At 31.2% G+C, this 18,830-nt stretch overlaps 1 protein-coding gene across 6 annotated transcripts in view; it reads left to right on the top strand.

The window, feature by feature from the left end:
- The window catches only part of LOC118188171 (CUGBP Elav-like family member 1-A), a 120,674-nt gene that overhangs the window by 6,978 nt on the left and 94,866 nt on the right, over nucleotides 1-18,830 (top strand). For 4 of the 6 annotated variants that reach the window (XM_085814221.1, XM_085814227.1, XM_085814219.1 and 1 more), the window contains 3 exons: nucleotides 6,633-6,799; nucleotides 13,230-13,312; nucleotides 17,039-17,087. In XM_085814221.1, the coding sequence (XP_085670347.1) occupies nucleotides 6,634-6,799; nucleotides 13,230-13,312; nucleotides 17,039-17,087 (298 nt within the window). In that variant the 5' untranslated portion in view covers nucleotide 6,633. Of the gene's footprint in view, nucleotides 1-455; nucleotides 586-6,632; nucleotides 6,800-13,229; nucleotides 13,313-17,038; nucleotides 17,088-18,830 lie in introns of all 6 variants that reach the window. The other 2 variants (XM_085814230.1, XM_085814235.1) reach the window with 2 other exon arrangements.

The following is an 18,830-nucleotide window of genomic DNA, read 5'->3' as shown; positions in this document are numbered from 1 at the left end:
AATGAGTATTTTTTCATTTTACTAATTTGTTATGTACGTGCATGTTGGTGCCAGTAGTCTGAGATGATAAACATATGTACTAAGCATTGTAAGTAAATATGAAAAATTGCTTACAAGTAAATAGAAAAATGACTATCAAATATAAAACATCTTACACGTACGAAACTTTGAGCTTTAATTTGGTGATTTTCAAAGATTTGAATTCATGTGTAAAAAGAGTAATAATGTGCATTTCATATAGAAAAAATGTAGTAAAGTAAGGATATTCATAAACCTGGCTTCTTCTAGCTGAGTGCAGAATAATGAGAACTAATTTATCTTGTAATACCATATATATTGAATAGTAACTTTTAACTTGTATCTGACCATCGTACTGAATATATCAATCTGATACCAGAACGCTCTATTCATATTTGCGTAGTTCCAAACATCTTGTTTTTCTCTTTTCTCACCAGATGGCACCATGAATATATACATCTGGCACCAACAGTAAAGATCAAGTTTGACTTTTCGGAACTGCACTATGTGACATGAATGCAGGCAGAAGCATCTGAGCATCAGGATTTGCTAGCTTGAGTGGACAAGGTTAATAAAGCAGTAGATTTGTTCAACACTTAAAATGCAATCTCTGTGCCATGTGTGTGTTATGTTCGTTACCATTGTACCTCAGCTGTAAATTGTCCTTTCTTCTATTAAATCTTCAGTTACATTATTCACCATGATTTGGCTTTTTGTTGCATTGGAAGAATGTTTATTTCACTGAAATATGTGAGAATTAGGGATAATCAAAAATAATTTCTGCTACTGTAGTTTTGAAATTCAGTTATAAATTTTCTTTCTTTTATTATGTAGAGTAATATGTTGTGTTAGAAACAATGTTATATACTGTGGTAGCTCTTTTGGTTACTAGAATACTGTTAAAAAAATTCGTAGTTGGACCTGCTGATTTTGCACGAAGTTGAAAACATTTTAAAGAAATTTATGATACATGTATATGTGTATGGTTAAACTACTTCTAAATCATACAGCAAGGAACTATGTAAGGTCATGTAAAAAATGCTTGATAGCTAAGGCATTTTCTTTTTGGTAAAACATTAAAAAACATGCATTTTTCTCTCGTATAAATCATTAAAACCTTGTAAATTTACGAATCAAGCTCTTTATGTCATGCGGTATGCATCTTTAGGCCGACCAGGTTGTCTGGACAGTCAACGTATTAGCATATAATGTAAATGAAAATGCTTATCTGAAAGCTATCTAAAGGTGTTCTCTAACTTTATATGTTTGTTACGGGTTTCACTGTTTCAATTAAACTTTGCTGCAGTAGAGATTTTTAAACACAAATTACTGTCTGGAATTAATTATAATTTGCAGAAGGTTAATTTTATAAGATACAAGCTCAGTTACTAGGAATTTCTAAACCACAAAATAATGGAAAAATGGCTTGGCAAAAAAAGGCAGGTCAAGTGTGATAGATATGAAAGTAATTTTTTCTTAATAAAGAATAACATAAGTGAAAAATTTAGGCACTTATTGAAGATAGTAAAGATTTAATGAAGGTGCAATTCATTATGCATTCAATAGGTTTGGTCTTTCAGTCCATTTTTCTACTAGAATTTTTTAATTCTTTTTTGTGACGTCTTAATTGGCAGGCCAAGTGTGATAGATATGAAAGTAATTTTTTCTTAATAAAGAATAACATAAGTGAAAAATTTAGGCACTCATTGAAGATAGGAAAGATTTAATGAAGGTGCAATTCATTATGCATTCAATAGGTTTGGTCTTTCAGTTCATTTTTCTACTAGAATTTTTTAATTCTTTTTTGTGACGTCTTAATTGTGTGTAGTGATTTTAGTTTCAGTGCTGCACTGTATTGAAAACCTTTTTTAATTTGCTTGCCTCCATTTGCCTAACTCTGTCATTCTTTTAGTAAAAGATTTGCTTTCTATCAAGAATGTGGCATAGCTTTAAAATAGCTGTAATAATAATAGTCTGCAAAAAATAATGAGCTAAGTCAAATTAGAAGTTTAAGGAAAAATGCAGTTTGCTGTGTTAACTTAAAACTTCTCAGAATCTAATTCTTTTCAGCTTTATGAAAGAAAAAGAAATGAAAACCGTATAAGGAACATCTCACTCCACGGTTTTGGGCTTCATTTATTGTTTAGATGAGAGAGAAAAATGCTTTCTCCACTCCTGCACAGACATTCGAGGGTAAAAAATGTGATTATGGCCAGCATCAATCGATGAATTTTCATTGGCTATAATGTGATTTTCTAGCCATTAGGTATATGAAAGTGACATGCAGTAATGTCAGTTAGTCAGGAGGAAAATCACTTTTATGAACCTTTTTTTTCCCCTTTTTTGAGTATTATATTCTCCAGTCCTTGACTTTATAAGAAGAAAATTATTTGGTTTATTTGATTGTGGCAAAGCACTCAGGGCTCTCTTCCTTATAAAGGGAAAAAGTTGTAATTTTTCTCTCTCTGATATTTTCAATTTTGGACTTTGTATTGTTATAGGCTTTGTGATAACACTGCCAGAAAAAGCCTTACTAGTTCAAAAAACATATTTACGTACATGAAGAACGAGCTATAGAAACTATGTGAAAATTCTGATCTTGGAGGAAAAGGTAATAGCTCTATCACGCATGTTGAAAAATATAACATATTAGATGATTTGAAGAAAATGTTTTTAAAGTTTGTTGGAAACAAGTTGTCATCGTCTAGATGATAATGTATGCTGGTGCAGTAGCATGTGAAACTTAAGCGCTAGCATTTCAAAACAAACATAAGAGTTATCTGTGCTTGTGAAAAGACAAAGCATTCCTTCATCTGCAACAAGAGTTATACTTAATGGTGTCTTGTCGTTTTATTTATACAAATTGTATGATAAAGATGCAAGCTGTTTTTAGCAAGAAGGGAAAAAAAAAATGTTATATGGCTTTATTAAAAACTGCATAAAAACCAAAATTGTTATTTGATGTGTTATGGGCAAATACAGTCCATTTTTTAATGTGTGGTGTTATCGATTTATACATTTTCCATACGAGCAGCTGTATATCCATATGCATGTACAGTACAGCTACTTTGTTTATTAAGAGTGAGTATGTGATACAATTTCAGTGCTTGTTACTTTTTAGGAACTTTTTCCTTTGAATGGTTTTCCTTAAGAATGGATTAGAAGACTTATAAAATCATTACATAGTATTATTTGATGCTACTGTACAAGAAGTCATTGTCTTGGACAAAATGTGCTGCCTAGAGTCACATTTACATGTAATTTTATATCAACTATATTGCATCTTTGGAGATATGTATGATCAAAATTTATAAACAAGATCTAGTAGGTAGTACAAGATATTTTGGTTTATCATTTTGACCTTTCTTTGTTGTAAGATTCCATTCATTTGAAATAATTTCCTTCCCATTCAAGACTTGGAGACTTTGCAACCATGAATATTGCCACCAGCTGAAACTGTTTCAGATCTTGTAGAGATATTTGTTTATTATATGTTGTGGTAGTAAGAAATTGAATTAATAATAGTCGTTTTCACTTTTTAAAGCCTTTTGTTTGTGTGCTACCTTTTGTTTAATTTTCAAATTAACTTCCCCCCCCCCTCCAAAGGAATGTGCTGTTCATAACAATATTTATTGTTTACATCATATTTATGAACTTTTCTTCCCTTCCTCCATAAATCTTCAAAGTGTATTATATAGATTTCTGATACCTTCTGTTTATTTACATGCAATAAATTTTGGTACTTTTTAATTAACTGCATCCCCTCCTAAAAAGTTGGCCACTAATTGGCAATAGTTTTTTTACCAAACTAATACACAAAAGTTTCATAAAATAGCAATTGATCAGAAAAAGTAAAAAAGCAAGAAACAACCATCATAAAACACCATTCTCAAGAAATCCTAATATAATTTTTAGGTTGTTCCTATGTACACAGCATTCTCTTTTCGCTTAAAAAAATATCAAAGAATTGCACAAATTTGGCATTATGCACAAACTTGGCTTTGCACATTCTGTTGTTTTTCGCACGTGCATAGCAGTCTGTTTATACTTAATCAGCTAATCTAACAATTTGTCATTCCAGAAGTAGCTGTTCGCCCCATGCATACAGCGCTCTCTTCTTGCCTTACAAATAATCTGAGAATAGTAAAAAATCAGCATCATGCATTAACTTGGCATTGCACACTTGTCATTATCACGATCACCTAAGAATAGTTGATATACTACTCTCAATAGTTGTATTTCAAGATAATTGCAACTCTTCAGAGAACTTCACTGATGTATATTTTGCTGTCCAGCAATTTTTCACATTGCATTTATGTAAAATTCAAAGAAGTTATCTGTGCTTCTTAAATGATTAAATTCAATTATTTAAGAAACACAACTTCCTTGAATGCGAATATTTGCATTCTCTGCTGTTGAACAGAATACCATATTTTTGAAGAAAAGCAATGCTTTCTTTTCATCATCTGTCCAAGTTTACTGTACCATTGCAGTTTTTTACAAGGGGAAAAAAAATCTATTTAATGCAAAAACAAGCTCTGATCAGAAAAAATGACTATCGAATTTGAAAGGGGGAAGGAAACCTGCATGTTCTGAAATGCTGTTGTGTGGTTATATATATATATAATATATATATATTATAATAATATATATATCAAAATATAGGTCAAATATAGGTTTGACACAAATACATTTTGGCAATGTCGTAGGTTGCCATATTTTGGTGACTACATTGATTCATGAATATTTTTCAGGTGTGGATAATCAAAATGAACTGAAAATTGAAATTAACACTTGAGGTCTAAGAAATGAACTTGATATTTAAGAGAAATTAATTTTATGCTATCTTTTCAATGTGCATACCTAATATTTTGGAGGTATAAAAAACATTTTGGTACTTTTTGATCGTTCTCCCAACCCTGACAAGAATCACTAGACAAAGTGTTATTTTGCCAAAGTAGGCAATCTAGAATCTAATTAAAATGTATTTATCTAGCAACCTGTGCATAATGATAACAATTTTGGAATTCAGGGATAATTTTTGTGGCTTCAGAATGTCATGATTAGTGTGTGGAAGCTTTTGTTTTTCCTTGTAATGAACTGTCATGCTACTGTAGAATTTGACTGCTAATGAAAAACGAAAGTGTCGTATTTTTTCCAGAAATATGGTGTTTTGCCTAGTAATAAAAAACATAATTCACATTCCATGAAGTTAATTTGGGCGATTCTCTGATTGCTTATTTAAAGCTAAAACTAGTCGATTTCTACATGAAGAGTAGTAAGAACTTTTTCTGCAGTTATATGATAAGAGAATTTTTAAACAGATTGCTGTGCGTATGGCCAAAAAACTGGGAAAAAAGAAAGTTGAGCATTTTCTTATAGATGTTTTTTGCATTTTTAATTTAATTTGTTTCTGTTTTATGTAATTTTGAATGTTTTGTTATGGATATTTGTTTTATGTAACTTTCAGTGCACTGCCATTTTTAAAAATGACTACTGTTTTTCTCTTGTTATTTTGGTGAAAAATTGTGTGCCATTGTTTGCTGACTTTGCTAGAGGCTTGGGCAGATAATCAGAGAATGTCACAATTTTTATGGCATCACATCTTTTGCAGCTAAAAATGAGCCAAAATGAGGGCAAAAAGTTTGTTTCAAAAACATCACTACATTTAGTTAAATATGAGTATTGTACTGCCCATAAACATTACTAACTTGAAATAGAGAGAGCACTTAATCTGTTTTAGCCATTAACAAATGTTTCGTAGAATAAATGAAAGCAATAAAGTTTATTCATATTTGTCATTATGTTACGTTTTTTAAATCTGTAACAACTGTATGGGTAATTCTGCTGTCCAGCTTGCGTGATGGTTATTGATGCTGACTGCCACACCGATGGGCCCAAGTTCGGATCCTAGAAAAGGCTTAGATGTTTGTAAGTGTTAAGTATCTGTGTGGCAAGAAGGCATTCAAAGTACACAGCAGGCTGAACGTCTTTTCAAGAGGTTGGTGTTGGGGGAACGAGAAATGGGAGACCTTCAAACTGCCCCATGGGGTATTGGCCCTCAAAATTGGGGCAGAAATGCACATTTAATAATAGCGGGACTATACCTGTATAAAGTAGTGGTAAAATTGTGGTGGTCTGTACACATATTTATAATTTATTATAAAAGTCGTTAGTATTCCTGAATGGATATTCTATAAAGTTTAATAACTAGTCTAATCATTTGACATAATACTATATTGAATCTTCAAGCCATTCCCTTGCTTTTAAATATTCAATTTGAATATCTGATCATTTAGATTTTGTTTTCATTATATGATATTTTTTATATGTTGCACACTTGAGGCAAAGGATATCCATGTATTTATTTGTGATAGCCTTCTCCAAACAAAAAGTGTTTGTCTTTTTATTTGCATAGTCTAGCTCTTTGTTGTTTTTTAAATAACATTTCAGCTTTCTTCATGTATAGGCTTTCTTAGTTACATTTTAGTGTGTATTCAAAGGAACATTATTTACTGCTATCTGAGTCTCAGTATTAGTATTTTATGTCATCATAAGTGTTTCACAATTTTTGGTATTTTACTGAAAGTAATGAGGAAAATTGTCTTTTGCAGCATGAACTCTATCCAAAAAGATCAACCTGATCCCGATGCTATCAAAATGTTTGTAGGACAGATTCCACGTAACTGGGATGAAAATGATCTGAGAAAACTTTTTGATGAATTTGGACCTGTCCATCAAATAAATGTTTTAAGAGATAAAATAACTGGGCAAAGCAGAGGTAAAATGTATACAATTTTTATGAGATTATGGAAACTAAGAGGATTTATGTGAATATGATGATTCTCTCAATGAGGAAGTTATAATTTTAATTTGATTGCAGTTATGTTTCTCTAAATGCATGTGATTATTTAAATGCATAAGGATTTAAGCACTGAAAACTCTTCACTCCCCCTCTTTAGCTACTTCTGAAATTTTTACTGAGCTTGTTACATATTGGGGGGGGGGACTATTAGACTATAATATGAATCAGCTGATATGCATACTTATATATGTGATTTCTCATAGCTTTCAGTATAGAATGAAACCATCCTAAGTGACAAAACCATTTATGAGCTGCTTAAACATTAAATGCTTATACTGAAGAAGTAATCCCCATTTCACTAACTGTTATTTGATTTAGATATGTAAAAAGTAATAAATAGCTGTGTGTCTTTCTAATATGCCACATGGATTGCATAAAAAGATATGGTGAATGCAGTCAGTTCTAAATATCATAATAATTGTAGCTTTCCAAATTAAATATGTTTGATCCATTTGATTTTAGTTAGTTTTTCATATGTAAAATTTCAAGGAAAAAAAGAAAAAAAAAATGCAAAGCATTTGGGGTGGCACCTCCTAGACTAATTGTAACTCCTGTTAGATTAATTTTTCTGCCAGGAAAGCATACTTTGTGTTCATATAAATTTTTCCCTGGGTCATTGTGCTTTTTCATAGTTAGTTGCATCTGTTATCTTAATTAGCCTTTGAGTGTTTTTGCCGCAATTAATTAAGCATAATCCTAATGCATTTCATGTATTAAATTGTTCAATAGTTTTAGGCATAATATGCTTCTATGTGTATGAGGTGTGATCAGAAAGTTTTTGGATTAGAATGTTAAAAAAAAAAGGATCATTTACAAATTGAACATGTAATCCCTTTCAAAGTGCTCACTTTCTGAAGCTCTGCACTTTATTTGAAGTTGTTACTGTTATGAAATGTGTCTGAAACTTTTCTGGAATGATAAGTTAATTGCCTTGTTGCATTTTCTTTGATTTTTGCAAAATTTTGAAATCAGCTTCCTTTTAAGTAGAAGTGAATTTTTGAAAAGAAATAAAAGATTACAGGGTTAATTTGAAGCAAGATCTGGGAGTTCTGTGCTGAGCAAAAGCTACTGCACAATTTGACCAAGTGTGTTTGTTACCTTGGTAGTGCTGCCATTTATTGAATGCATGCAGTTTTGTCCTTTTCCAGTGAATAAGCATTCCTTAGATGTCACAGCATTTCATAATAGTACTTAGATATTCTCTAACCAGAGGGAGCATTTTCATGAAGAAAATAGTCACTAAGAAAAACAGTCACATGTCATGTCATTTATTTCTTCTATTGCAAAGTCTGAGCTTTGGTTTCAGGGGTCATAATCATAGATCTGGTAGTTATTATCTGTCACAACCATTTTCAAAAATCTGTTTAATTTTTTGTTAATGAAAAAATTATGAAACTTATATATATATATATATATATATATATAAATAAATGTTGTATGATCTTAAAATTCACTTATTTCAAAAACAAGTTATTCTAATACTTGCGCAGTAGCTGCAAAGTAAGATAATAATTTATTTACTAAATAAATATTGATTATATTATCTCCTAAGATTAATATTAGTAGAAGTATCTAAAAAGAGTGAACCCAGAGGTAGGAAGTTTAATTCCGAAAATTGTTTTAAAGTAACTTGAATCTAAATTGTTAAAAATGTTTTATGAGGACTTGAATTAAATTATGAATAACAAAATTTCAAAACTTTGAAAAAGAAATTAAATTAAAAGCAAGTAATTATTGCTATTGATCTGACATTAGTTGACTTTTCAAGGGGAACAAACCAACCTCCATTCAATGAACAATAATTAATAAATATGAAGGTGTTTCGTCTTTTACTCAAATAATAATGGTGATGCCAAACCAGCAAACCAAGTTAGACCAAATAGTTCCATGAAGTGAAGGTATCCAGAACCAAAGCAGAGTACCAAAGAACTCGCCCTGAATCCAGCATTTTCGCTAATACAAATTGTGAGTGAAAAGCAATTAATGTAGTAAAATTGATAAAATACTTGAGTAATTGTCCCCCCTCTTTATTATTATTATTATCATAGGAGATAATATAATCAATATTTATTTAGTAAATATATACAGGGAGATCTTTTTTAAAGTGACAGTGTTTGGAGCCCCCTATAGCGTGAACTAATAGCAGAAATGGCACCAAATTTGGTATGTAGACTAATCAAGGCATGGGACATCAAGACATACAATCGTACAGTTAAATAATTAATGTTTATTTACTACATTAACTTCCCCGGTGAGGAATTAGACCACATTCAATGTGAGCACCATTTTCAGAAAAACACCGTGCATTCTGTGCACAATATTCTCCACAGCCGTGTGTAACATGTCACGAGAAATATTCTGCACTGTCTTTTGTTATGTTGTCCTTTAGAAATCTCGTAAGATGGCATGCAGAAATTCTAAAATTAAAAATATGAAACTGTAATTTATGAAATAAAGAACAATTATGATCTAAAGGGTATCAAAATTTACAAAAAAAAAAGCTTAATATTTATTTGTTTACTTTATTAAACATTTCTTTCAATGTAAGTTGTTTAAGTTGCTTCGTTTTATGTGATAATACTTTCTCTTTAATTCTATAAACAGACGTAATTTCTCGTTCAGTTACAAAGTTCCGTTGTTCAAGTCCCGTAATTGCTGTGCCGAGAATACTGACTAACTTGTCAATCGAAATTTTTTCGTTTTCACTAACCTCTCTGTCACATTCTTCATGTCTTTATTTATTTTTTGCTGCAATTCCACTTTTTGTTTGATGGACATCGAAACATACTTTCGTTTTGTAGATCCTTTGGGAGCTCCAACATCGGAAATTCTAGTTGACATAATCGAAAGTTCTAGTTTACTTTTATAAAATTGCTCTTACAGTCTGCAAAAAATAATAAACCGGATCCAATTCGAAGATTAAGGAACAACGCAATCATCATTAACTGAAATAGATAATTAGTTAACTTTAGCTTATACCGTCCGTTATACATAAAACGCGCACGCGAAAACGTATTCTGCACTTGCGCACATGCATATGCGCCGTCATAAAGGTCTTACGCGCATGCGTATGCCTATGCGCATGTGTCGACGCTGTGCATGTGCAGAAAGTTTTTAGCTTTGAGGTCCGGATTATAGATCATTCCGGATTATGGGTGTCTGAATTAACGACTTTTGACTGTATAGAGAGAGAGTTTTTAGAGTACTTCTCGATTATCTGTATTCCTCTCCAAAAAGTTGCAGACTTGTTGCCTTTTTCACCAAGCTAAGAAGCATTAGCTTGGCCATTTTTAAAAATTACAGTGGGCTAAGAATTGCATGCAAGAGTAATCAATCAATTTCAAAAAAGGGGAGGAACATTGGTAATAAAACAGTTACCTTTTCAAGAATTCTTTTTTTGGGAGAGGGGGGACTGTTGTTTTTCTTATGTTCACAGTGATCTGTTTACAGTTAAAATGAAAGAAATGTATATGACTTTAATAAACATTTTTTTAGTTTGAAAATATTTTAGATACTTTTCTTTTAACAGCTAGTTAATTTGCTTAAAGTGTTTGCTGCCGATCACGTGCTGGTGCGTGATGTGTCATTATCCTTGAAGCAATCACACATTTGCGTGTGGTGTGGCCAGATGTCTCAGTGCCAGTTACACAGTGGCACGGAGAAAGCAGCACTTAATTGTTAATTCTCCATTCAGTCGGCATTACATTTTGTGAGTACGTATGCTGGAATTGACTTGGAGTTAAAGTTAAAAACTAGTTGTAAATGTATATTTTTTTGAATTAAAGCAAAGATTCATTTCACGTAAAGATTATAAATGAATAACAATCTAAAATAGTTTGTAATATATAATTGTAACTACCTCACAGCAAATTAATTTGTAATATATATATATTTGTTTGTGATATAATTTCAGACAAAAATAATGCATATTGTCACTTACTTGATTCATTTTTAAATGCCGCATGCCACCGTGTAATGTGACATTGAGGAAATAATTTCACTTGCTAGTGCATAGTCATAAAATTCTCTGATGAAAGGCTTAGTAATCAGTGTGATATGCATAATCTTCTTTTATTACCTCTTTTAAATCATATTTCTTATATTAAACGAGCCAACATATGGGTACAATCTACTTCTATTGTCAGGGCAATAACTATCAACACAGCCTCACGTGATTGGCAGCGAAAGTGTTTAAAAAAATTAGAGATTGCACAAATTAATCATATCACATAGCATTGGCATTGTGCACATTAAACATTGCACAACTATTCATGGTGTCATATTAACAGGCTACCACATTTGGTAGCTGTCACCCGATTAAGATAACAGTATCATTCTATACCCTCAGCCAGTACTATTTATGGTTTAACGAAAAAGCAGTTATCTGTTGCATTCGGACAAGCTTCTGATTTGTGTGAAAGCTATATTATTATGTACTGGAACTGCTTTGAATTAAATTAGTTTAAAAGATTGCTTATCATAAAGAGTTTGTGATACTGATAAAATTCATGACTTGTTGGAAGATTGACTATTTATTTTATATATTATGAACTCTTTCATTCTACCAATGAAGTCATCGTTTAGTTTTTGAGTTTTTAATTCTCTTTTTGGCACTGAATTTTTAATTATGCATGTGTAAATTACCAAAGCATATTGAAAGATGTTTTTAGCGTATCTGTTTTGCATGTTAGATCATATTCTTAGAAAGAAAAGATTCTGTTTTCTTCTTCTTTTGCACTCTCCTGTTTGCTCATTCTTATTTTCTCACAGTTATAAGTTTAATTATTTGAATACATTTACTATTGAAAAAGGTTTCTACTTTGTATCATTCAGCAGGCAACTGAAAAATTTTCAGTTATTAAGAAATAAAATTCTTCACTTGGAAAGAATTTTTCAATTCAGTTCTTTTTTTTTTTTTTTTTTTTCTCCCTTTTGTGTAATAAGAGAAAAAAGGATTTGAAAATTTAATTGATTAGCAAAAAATTTGCAGTTTTTTTTAAACCGTTTTGGTATAAGTTCATGCTAACTTTATAGTATTATTTGTTAATGTGATTTAGCAACTTAAGTGAGCATTGAAATTTTGCTGTAAGGACTGTGAAACTTACATTAGAAATAAATACATTTATGAGTCATCTGCTGATCGTAACTGTTTGCTTTTGACTGTGCATTCAAATTTAGTCATCTGCTGATCTTAACTTTTGCTTTTGACTACGTATTCAAATTTTCTATCAAGATTATTCAGAAAACTTCTTCCATATGTAATTTAGGTAATGATTTTAGGAAATGATTCAAATTCTCAAAGTCTTTTTTTTCAAACATTTTTATTTTTTAAATTTCTTGTTCTCTTGAGATCTGAACCTTTTTGTATGTTCTTGGGCTAACTGCAGAGGAAAATAAAATTTTTAATATCTAAATATGACATTTGCATTAATGGTATGCCGATTTTTGTCGTTCTTCTAACCATTTTTTTACCTATACATTGTTTTATATTTTCTGATCTAGTCTGTAATAATTGAAAGTAAGGGGGGGGGAAGCAATCTTTGGTTCTCGTAGATTTTGAATAAAACTATTTTAAAAGGTGATGAAATATAGGTCACTCTTCTTTGGGAGGAAAACTGTTTTGCTTAAAATTTCACCAATCTAAAAATTGGAGGGGGGGGGAATTAGTATTTTACATTGATATATATATATATTTCCCAGTTAAATAAGTAGTAATTTTCAAAATCGCAATAACAACCTTGTATTTAATGTACGTATATTAATTTAGCATACCTTCTTTCAAGTAGTAATTTGTTGAGAATAATTTTTTTGACTGTTGTAATTTTTTCTGTGTGACCTGTTTAACTAAAATTAACATTTTAATTAAGTAAAAAGTTTGCTGTTGTATATTAAATTAACTTCAGTCCTGCATATGTCTTTTGACATGGATTTTTGTTTTTGAAGAATGTTGGTAAAATCTGCTAATTATATAGTATAATTTATAATAAGAGATCTTTCCATATACTATCTCCAAGTAATACAAATTGTCAATATCTGCTTATTTAATATTTAAAATTTACTTTTGGTCTTGGATTTTTGTTTTCTTAACCGATCTGTAAATAGGAAGTTGAAATTACTATTTAAAATGCTTTTTAAATTCTAAAAATTTTTTCTTTTGTGCTTTTAAATTTAATTTGTGTTCCATGGAGATGGTATATGTAAAGATTTCTTATTATATATTATTATGAATTATTGGTTTATTACTTTGCAGCTTTAATGCAAGTTTTAGGCTTTTTAATTTACTTTTAATCACTTTATTTTGAATTTATATATATATATATATATATATATTAATTATCTGTTTCAGGTTGTTGTTTCGTCACTTTTTATTGTCGTAAATCAGCTGTCGAAGCACAGAGTGCATTACATAACATAAAAACTCTTCCAGGGGTAAGTATAATATGCTAAAACCTTCTCCCATATTTATATTGAATTTGCAGTTTTCTTTTATACACTTAAAATTTAGGTGGTGGTGTTTTTTTTTTAAAGGTTTTTATTTAACTGAACTAAATAAAATTTTAATCGCTCTACCGTGGCACCCATCCATTCCAGTGTGATATTATGATTTTCAGATTTTCACAGGTTATATAGCTACAATGATAGGAGAAGGTTGTTTCAGATTTAAATTGCATGCAATAAAGAGAGACTATCAGTCTTTTTGTTGCTTGTTACATATCTATATTGTATGGCCTTAATTAAGCTATTGCCTCACCTTGAAAGACACTGTTGTTGCATTGAAAGTGGCTTTTCCACTGTTACTTTTATCTGTTCATGGCATAGTGCTGTAAAATCACTTGCACCATTGTGCTCAACTTTTGAACCATCTGTATAAATTTCTAACTTGCTAATTGAGGTAGGAGATATGTTGTTGAATTTGATTTTGATCTGTATGTTTTATTGTGACAAGTTACATGCAGGTGTGGAGCTTGCTTTTCATATTTTTCCGGGTGAACTACTTCATCAGGTAAGGTTGCTGGCTTCTGCAGTTGTTTGACTGGTTGACATATTACAGCTTGTTCAATTTTTATGTGCAAAGATAAAAGCTTTATAAGGAACAGACTGCATTTGTGGAAATTATGCAATAGGTCCTAATGGTGTTAAGTAAGAAGAATCTCTATATACTGGATAGATATTTAATTTGTATTCTGTGCTTGAGATTAGCCCATATTGCTGCACTATATGTTAACAATTTTTGCAACAACTGTAGACTATAGAAATGATTTTCGCCACAACTGTAGATTATGGGATCTTTTGAATGTGGGGCCTGAATCCCATTTATTTCCTTGTAAATGCAGAAGTTTAACAGTGATGGTAATACATTTTTTGGTATCTATGATGTGTGAGAACCATTTTAGTTTTTCATCAAATATCAGAGCTGTGTATTGTAATTATCCTTACTATTTTTAGGCATTTACCATTAAGAGATGTAGATGGTCGATGCATTGGTGACCTTCCTTTCTTTGGGATTAGAAGGATTTATGATTTCTGTTCAGCACTTCGCAATTTTGTAACATTTCAAAGGGAGTAAAATTGATAGCAGACTTCTTTTGGAAGTTTTTCTGTAATTTATCCTCCTTCAAGAGAACTGCATCATCTGCTTGGGCAGATATTCAAGTTTGTTCTGGCCAAGATGTTGTAAAGATTTAATTAAAAGTAAGATTTCACAGTTGAGGGCAACCTCTTGTGTTTGATCATGTGTAATAACACCATTGTTGTGCACTATAATTAATTGGCAGTCCATCAGAAAATAATTCAAAGTTCTCTTAATGCTACTTGAGTAATCTGCTTGTTTTATGGCTGGCCACTACAAGGTCTGAAAGGTTTTAAATCAACACAAATTATGCTGTGTGATAGCTGTGGATTTTATTTTGCAAAATTTTGCCCTGTATGTTAATTAATGCATGTGATGTGATTTCTCTTTTCTAAACCCATACTGATTAAGGCTAAGATAATTCTTCTGATGTAGCGATAGTTTTTGGAATATTTTGTGTAATGCTGAAAGTAAGCACATTGGACGGTAGGAATTTGCAGTAGCTGGACAGTAGGAGTTTGCATTTTTTTTTGAGGAAGAGTGTGACTTGACCAGTTTTCAAAGCTTTAAAAAATGTATCTGTAGGGAGAATCTTGTAGAAGTATTTATAAAAGAGGGCTAATATTGCTATATAGATGATCACTTTAATTATTATACAGTTTATACTGTCTGGGTCTGGTGCTTTCTTTTTAAGAAGAAAGTAATCACATCTTGATTTTCTACATTAGTAAAATTGAAGTCATGTGAAATTGTTGAATTTGTTATATTTCTTGCTGCAATGGCATGTTTCCATTGGCATTTTCTTGTGTGAAGACCATTGAATATTTTATTCAAGGTATGTTCTGTGTGGTTATTGTAGAGAATTATTAGGAGAAGTAAACAGATCTGTGCTGCTTTATAGAGCTTACATAGAGTAAAAATTTTTCAACAAGAATTTATTTTGGAGTGAATTATCATGTGTTTAATTGTTGCATGCTCTTTTTGGTACTTCTGTAAGGTGGTGGATTGGATGCATTATGTCTTTCTTGTTTCAGCAGTCTTCATAATGCTGTGCACTTTTATTGTTCTTTGTGTAATTCTTTGTTCCACAAGTGCATTATGTGAAGTTTCTTAGTGGCATCTTTCTTCATTGTGACAAATAACGGCTGGCAAGTATTTTCTATATGAGACATTGGATTTATCGTTGAAATAGAGGTAAAAATACTGAAATAAATGTTTCTCTGCAAAGTGGATATGAGTTCGTAACTTTCCAGTTGTATATATTTTTTCCAAATATATCGCAACCTTTTAGTTCTGCTTCCTTTTATGCAAAAATCACGACGACATTCCATGTGCGAATATCAGGAATGATGAAACTCCATCAGTGAGATATGCAGGGGCAGAGCCCCGCACATCGTGCGTCTCGCTGATTGCCAAGCGGCAGCAGGTAGGACACGGGCGAAGAAAAAAAGAAACTAGTCTGACCGGTGATTGTATACACACGTGCAGTTCCGCGATTAAGATTTAAAATGTGGTGATGACAAACTGCGTGGTGTGAGAAGTTACTATTCTCACAGCAAGGGTATAAGTAAAATTCAAAACCAAAAGTAAAACCAAGTGTAATGAATTACTAGTAGGAATTTTGAAAAATTTAGCAAGAGACTAGGAATAAAATATTAATTAAAGTCAATTAAGAGTAGAAAACCAAATTAATTTAGAAACTCTTGCCTATTGAAAACTTCCCCTATACGAATTATGCATGTAAACCTAAAATAAGCTATATACAATCTATCAAAATATAAAAATAATAATAAGAATAAAAAGGCTAATAAATAGCAAGTTTTAGTTTAACTTACCTGGAACTACACATTTGAATTCCAAAGTGTGGATTAGCATTTGCTAACCTACGTGAAGTTGCATATTGTTACTGTTAACTGTATAAATAGAGGGTGATTATACAGTCAAAAGTCGTTAATCCGGACTCGTCGGGACTTCGGCGATTCTGGATTATTGATTTTTCCAGATTATAGATCATCAGTTTAAATCTGGTAAGATGGCATGAAATTGTATAGCTGTTCACTAAGGTAATTAATGCTGTATGCAGTTTTGTAGCATGGATGCAGAAGTTTCTCCATACCACAGACATCTTGTCTTTCTCAGACCTTTCATCTTATGACTTTTTTGTTGTCTGAAATCAAAGACTAGTTGTGTAAAACGTTTTTTTTTATTCATGATGGAGCAGCGAATGCATGAGAATGTGCCTTTCTTTCAGACCTAGTATTTTCAGGTCTACATTTTCATCTGTCTAAAAACTTTCAATATTATCTACATATAATAAAATTTTATCTGAAATAATTTTTATATATAAACCTTCATTAATTCTATTTAGTACTGATTTATTAGTAATAAATCTTCGGTTAAGTAGTGATTTATTGTTACATTAATATCTGTTTCTTGAATTATTTTTTCATTTTATAAGCAGTGTTTATTTCTGAACTGAAGAAGCATAGTTTAAAGTGAATTGCAGATTCCAGATAAAATGTATTTTTATTTTAAAAAAATGCTAGTTATTTAAATTTTTTATTGTCATGTATATTTCAATTTAGATGCATCATCCAATACAGATGAAACCAGCAGATAGTGAAAATAGAAATGGTAAATTTTATTTGTTATTGATTTTATTTATATTTGATGGTTTGATATTTCTTGTTTATTACCTATTATTTGCAGTTTGATACTTTGATAATTTCTGCTCTCTTCTCTAGCTGGATGTTTTGATGTGAATATTTACCAGGTGATCCATAATCCATTTAAATTCATAGGTTCAAGTCTCGCTAACTATTACATAGAAGTATGATGGTAAAATAGTTATCATAAAGAAGTGTAGTTTTTAAAAACAAAGTGCTCCCCTCCTATTTCAGTTGCAAAGACTAATAATAACCAAGAGAATGTTACTAATTTAGCACGGTAATTGCTTAAAATGATTGCATATGCTACCTGGTGATACATCCTTCATCATTTTGACCATCATAAGCTCTCAACTAATACTTCAATAGTGATTTTAGTTTAAAATATTTATTGTTTTTCCTACGTAACTGATGTCAGGACCAATATATGGAGGTAAAAGATAATCAGAATAATTTAATTCATTAAACATGCTTTAGATCATCAGATATATTTTTCTTCCAATGAAGTTAGAACTAGGCATATTCATAACGCCATTCATTAAGTGATATTTGAGATACATCTTTAATATAACATATGTTAGGAATTTTGTATATGTGTAAATAATTTTGTAAAATTATATGTGAAATTCTAGCATCTCTATAATGTAATATAAAATGCCTCGAGAGAGCGAAGCTCCACCATAAAAGTAAAATTACAGGGGCAGGTTCATTTAACATTAAGACAAATGGCTATTTCCTTGCCAAGCTGCTGATGGGTTTGGTGAGAAATCACCAAAAGTCGCCACTTGCGACATTTTGGTCCAGTTCCTATGTAATTTGCCTAATTCCTGTGTAATTACAATTATATCTGGCTCTATATGAAACTGTAACTATATATGCCTTCCAGCAGTTTCAAGAAATTGAAGGTACTTGGAAATTTCTTGGTGGCCAGAGAAAAACTGTATAAGACCAGAGATCACAGTTCTCAGTTTTTGTTTTGTCAGAGTTGATTTGTAAAACTTCACTCTTTAGGTGCACTTTGCATTGCATTGTGTATAACATCCTTAGTAGTTTAAGTGATAACTTCTGATTTTACTCTGCCATACTCTGAATAGCTGTACAAGTACTTCTGTGAAAAATTCCAGACCTGTAAATTGTTTCTGGTGGGAAAATAAATTTTGTCATGCTGTCATTAGTTCTGTTTGCATTCAATCCATTACGAATCTGTACACATGCAGCACAACTACACATAAGTATATTATGTGTGTAGTTGTGCTGCATGTATATTACATTCATTAAGTAAGATTTGAGACACAGTGCGCAAAAAGAAGGGGGTACAGTTTTATATCTCCCGTTCTGCTGGACTGATTGACGAAAATGGAACTGCATTTTTCATGTCTCAAAAGCACAACTTAGGCTATATATTAGATTTATATATAGCATTGTTCTAATATAGGTATTTTGACACAAAATCGGACTTTTTTTGAAATGACATGCCAATTGTTTTCCATATTTTGATTCTATGACTCAAATTATACCTAAATATTAAATTCTAAAAAATTTGGTATGAAATTTATGGAGAAATTCAAACATTTATCTTGGCACATTTTTTTTTCAGTTTGCGCCAAGAAAAATTCACTTGGCGGACTTCTTAATATATGGCAACCTATTTTGCTTTCCCTTTTTACATTGTGCATGAGTGAAAAAAAGCCATATTGTTCCTACTTTTAAA

This window comes from Stegodyphus dumicola, chromosome 1 (assembly GCF_044657685.1).
Source record: "Stegodyphus dumicola isolate Sdum_Otavi_A_Nest chromosome 1, ASM4465768v1".
Classification (NCBI taxonomy): Eukaryota; Metazoa; Arthropoda; class Arachnida; order Araneae; family Eresidae; genus Stegodyphus; species Stegodyphus dumicola.
Note: the sequence above shows the minus strand (reverse complement) of the source record. Positions and strands in the feature narration are given on the sequence as shown.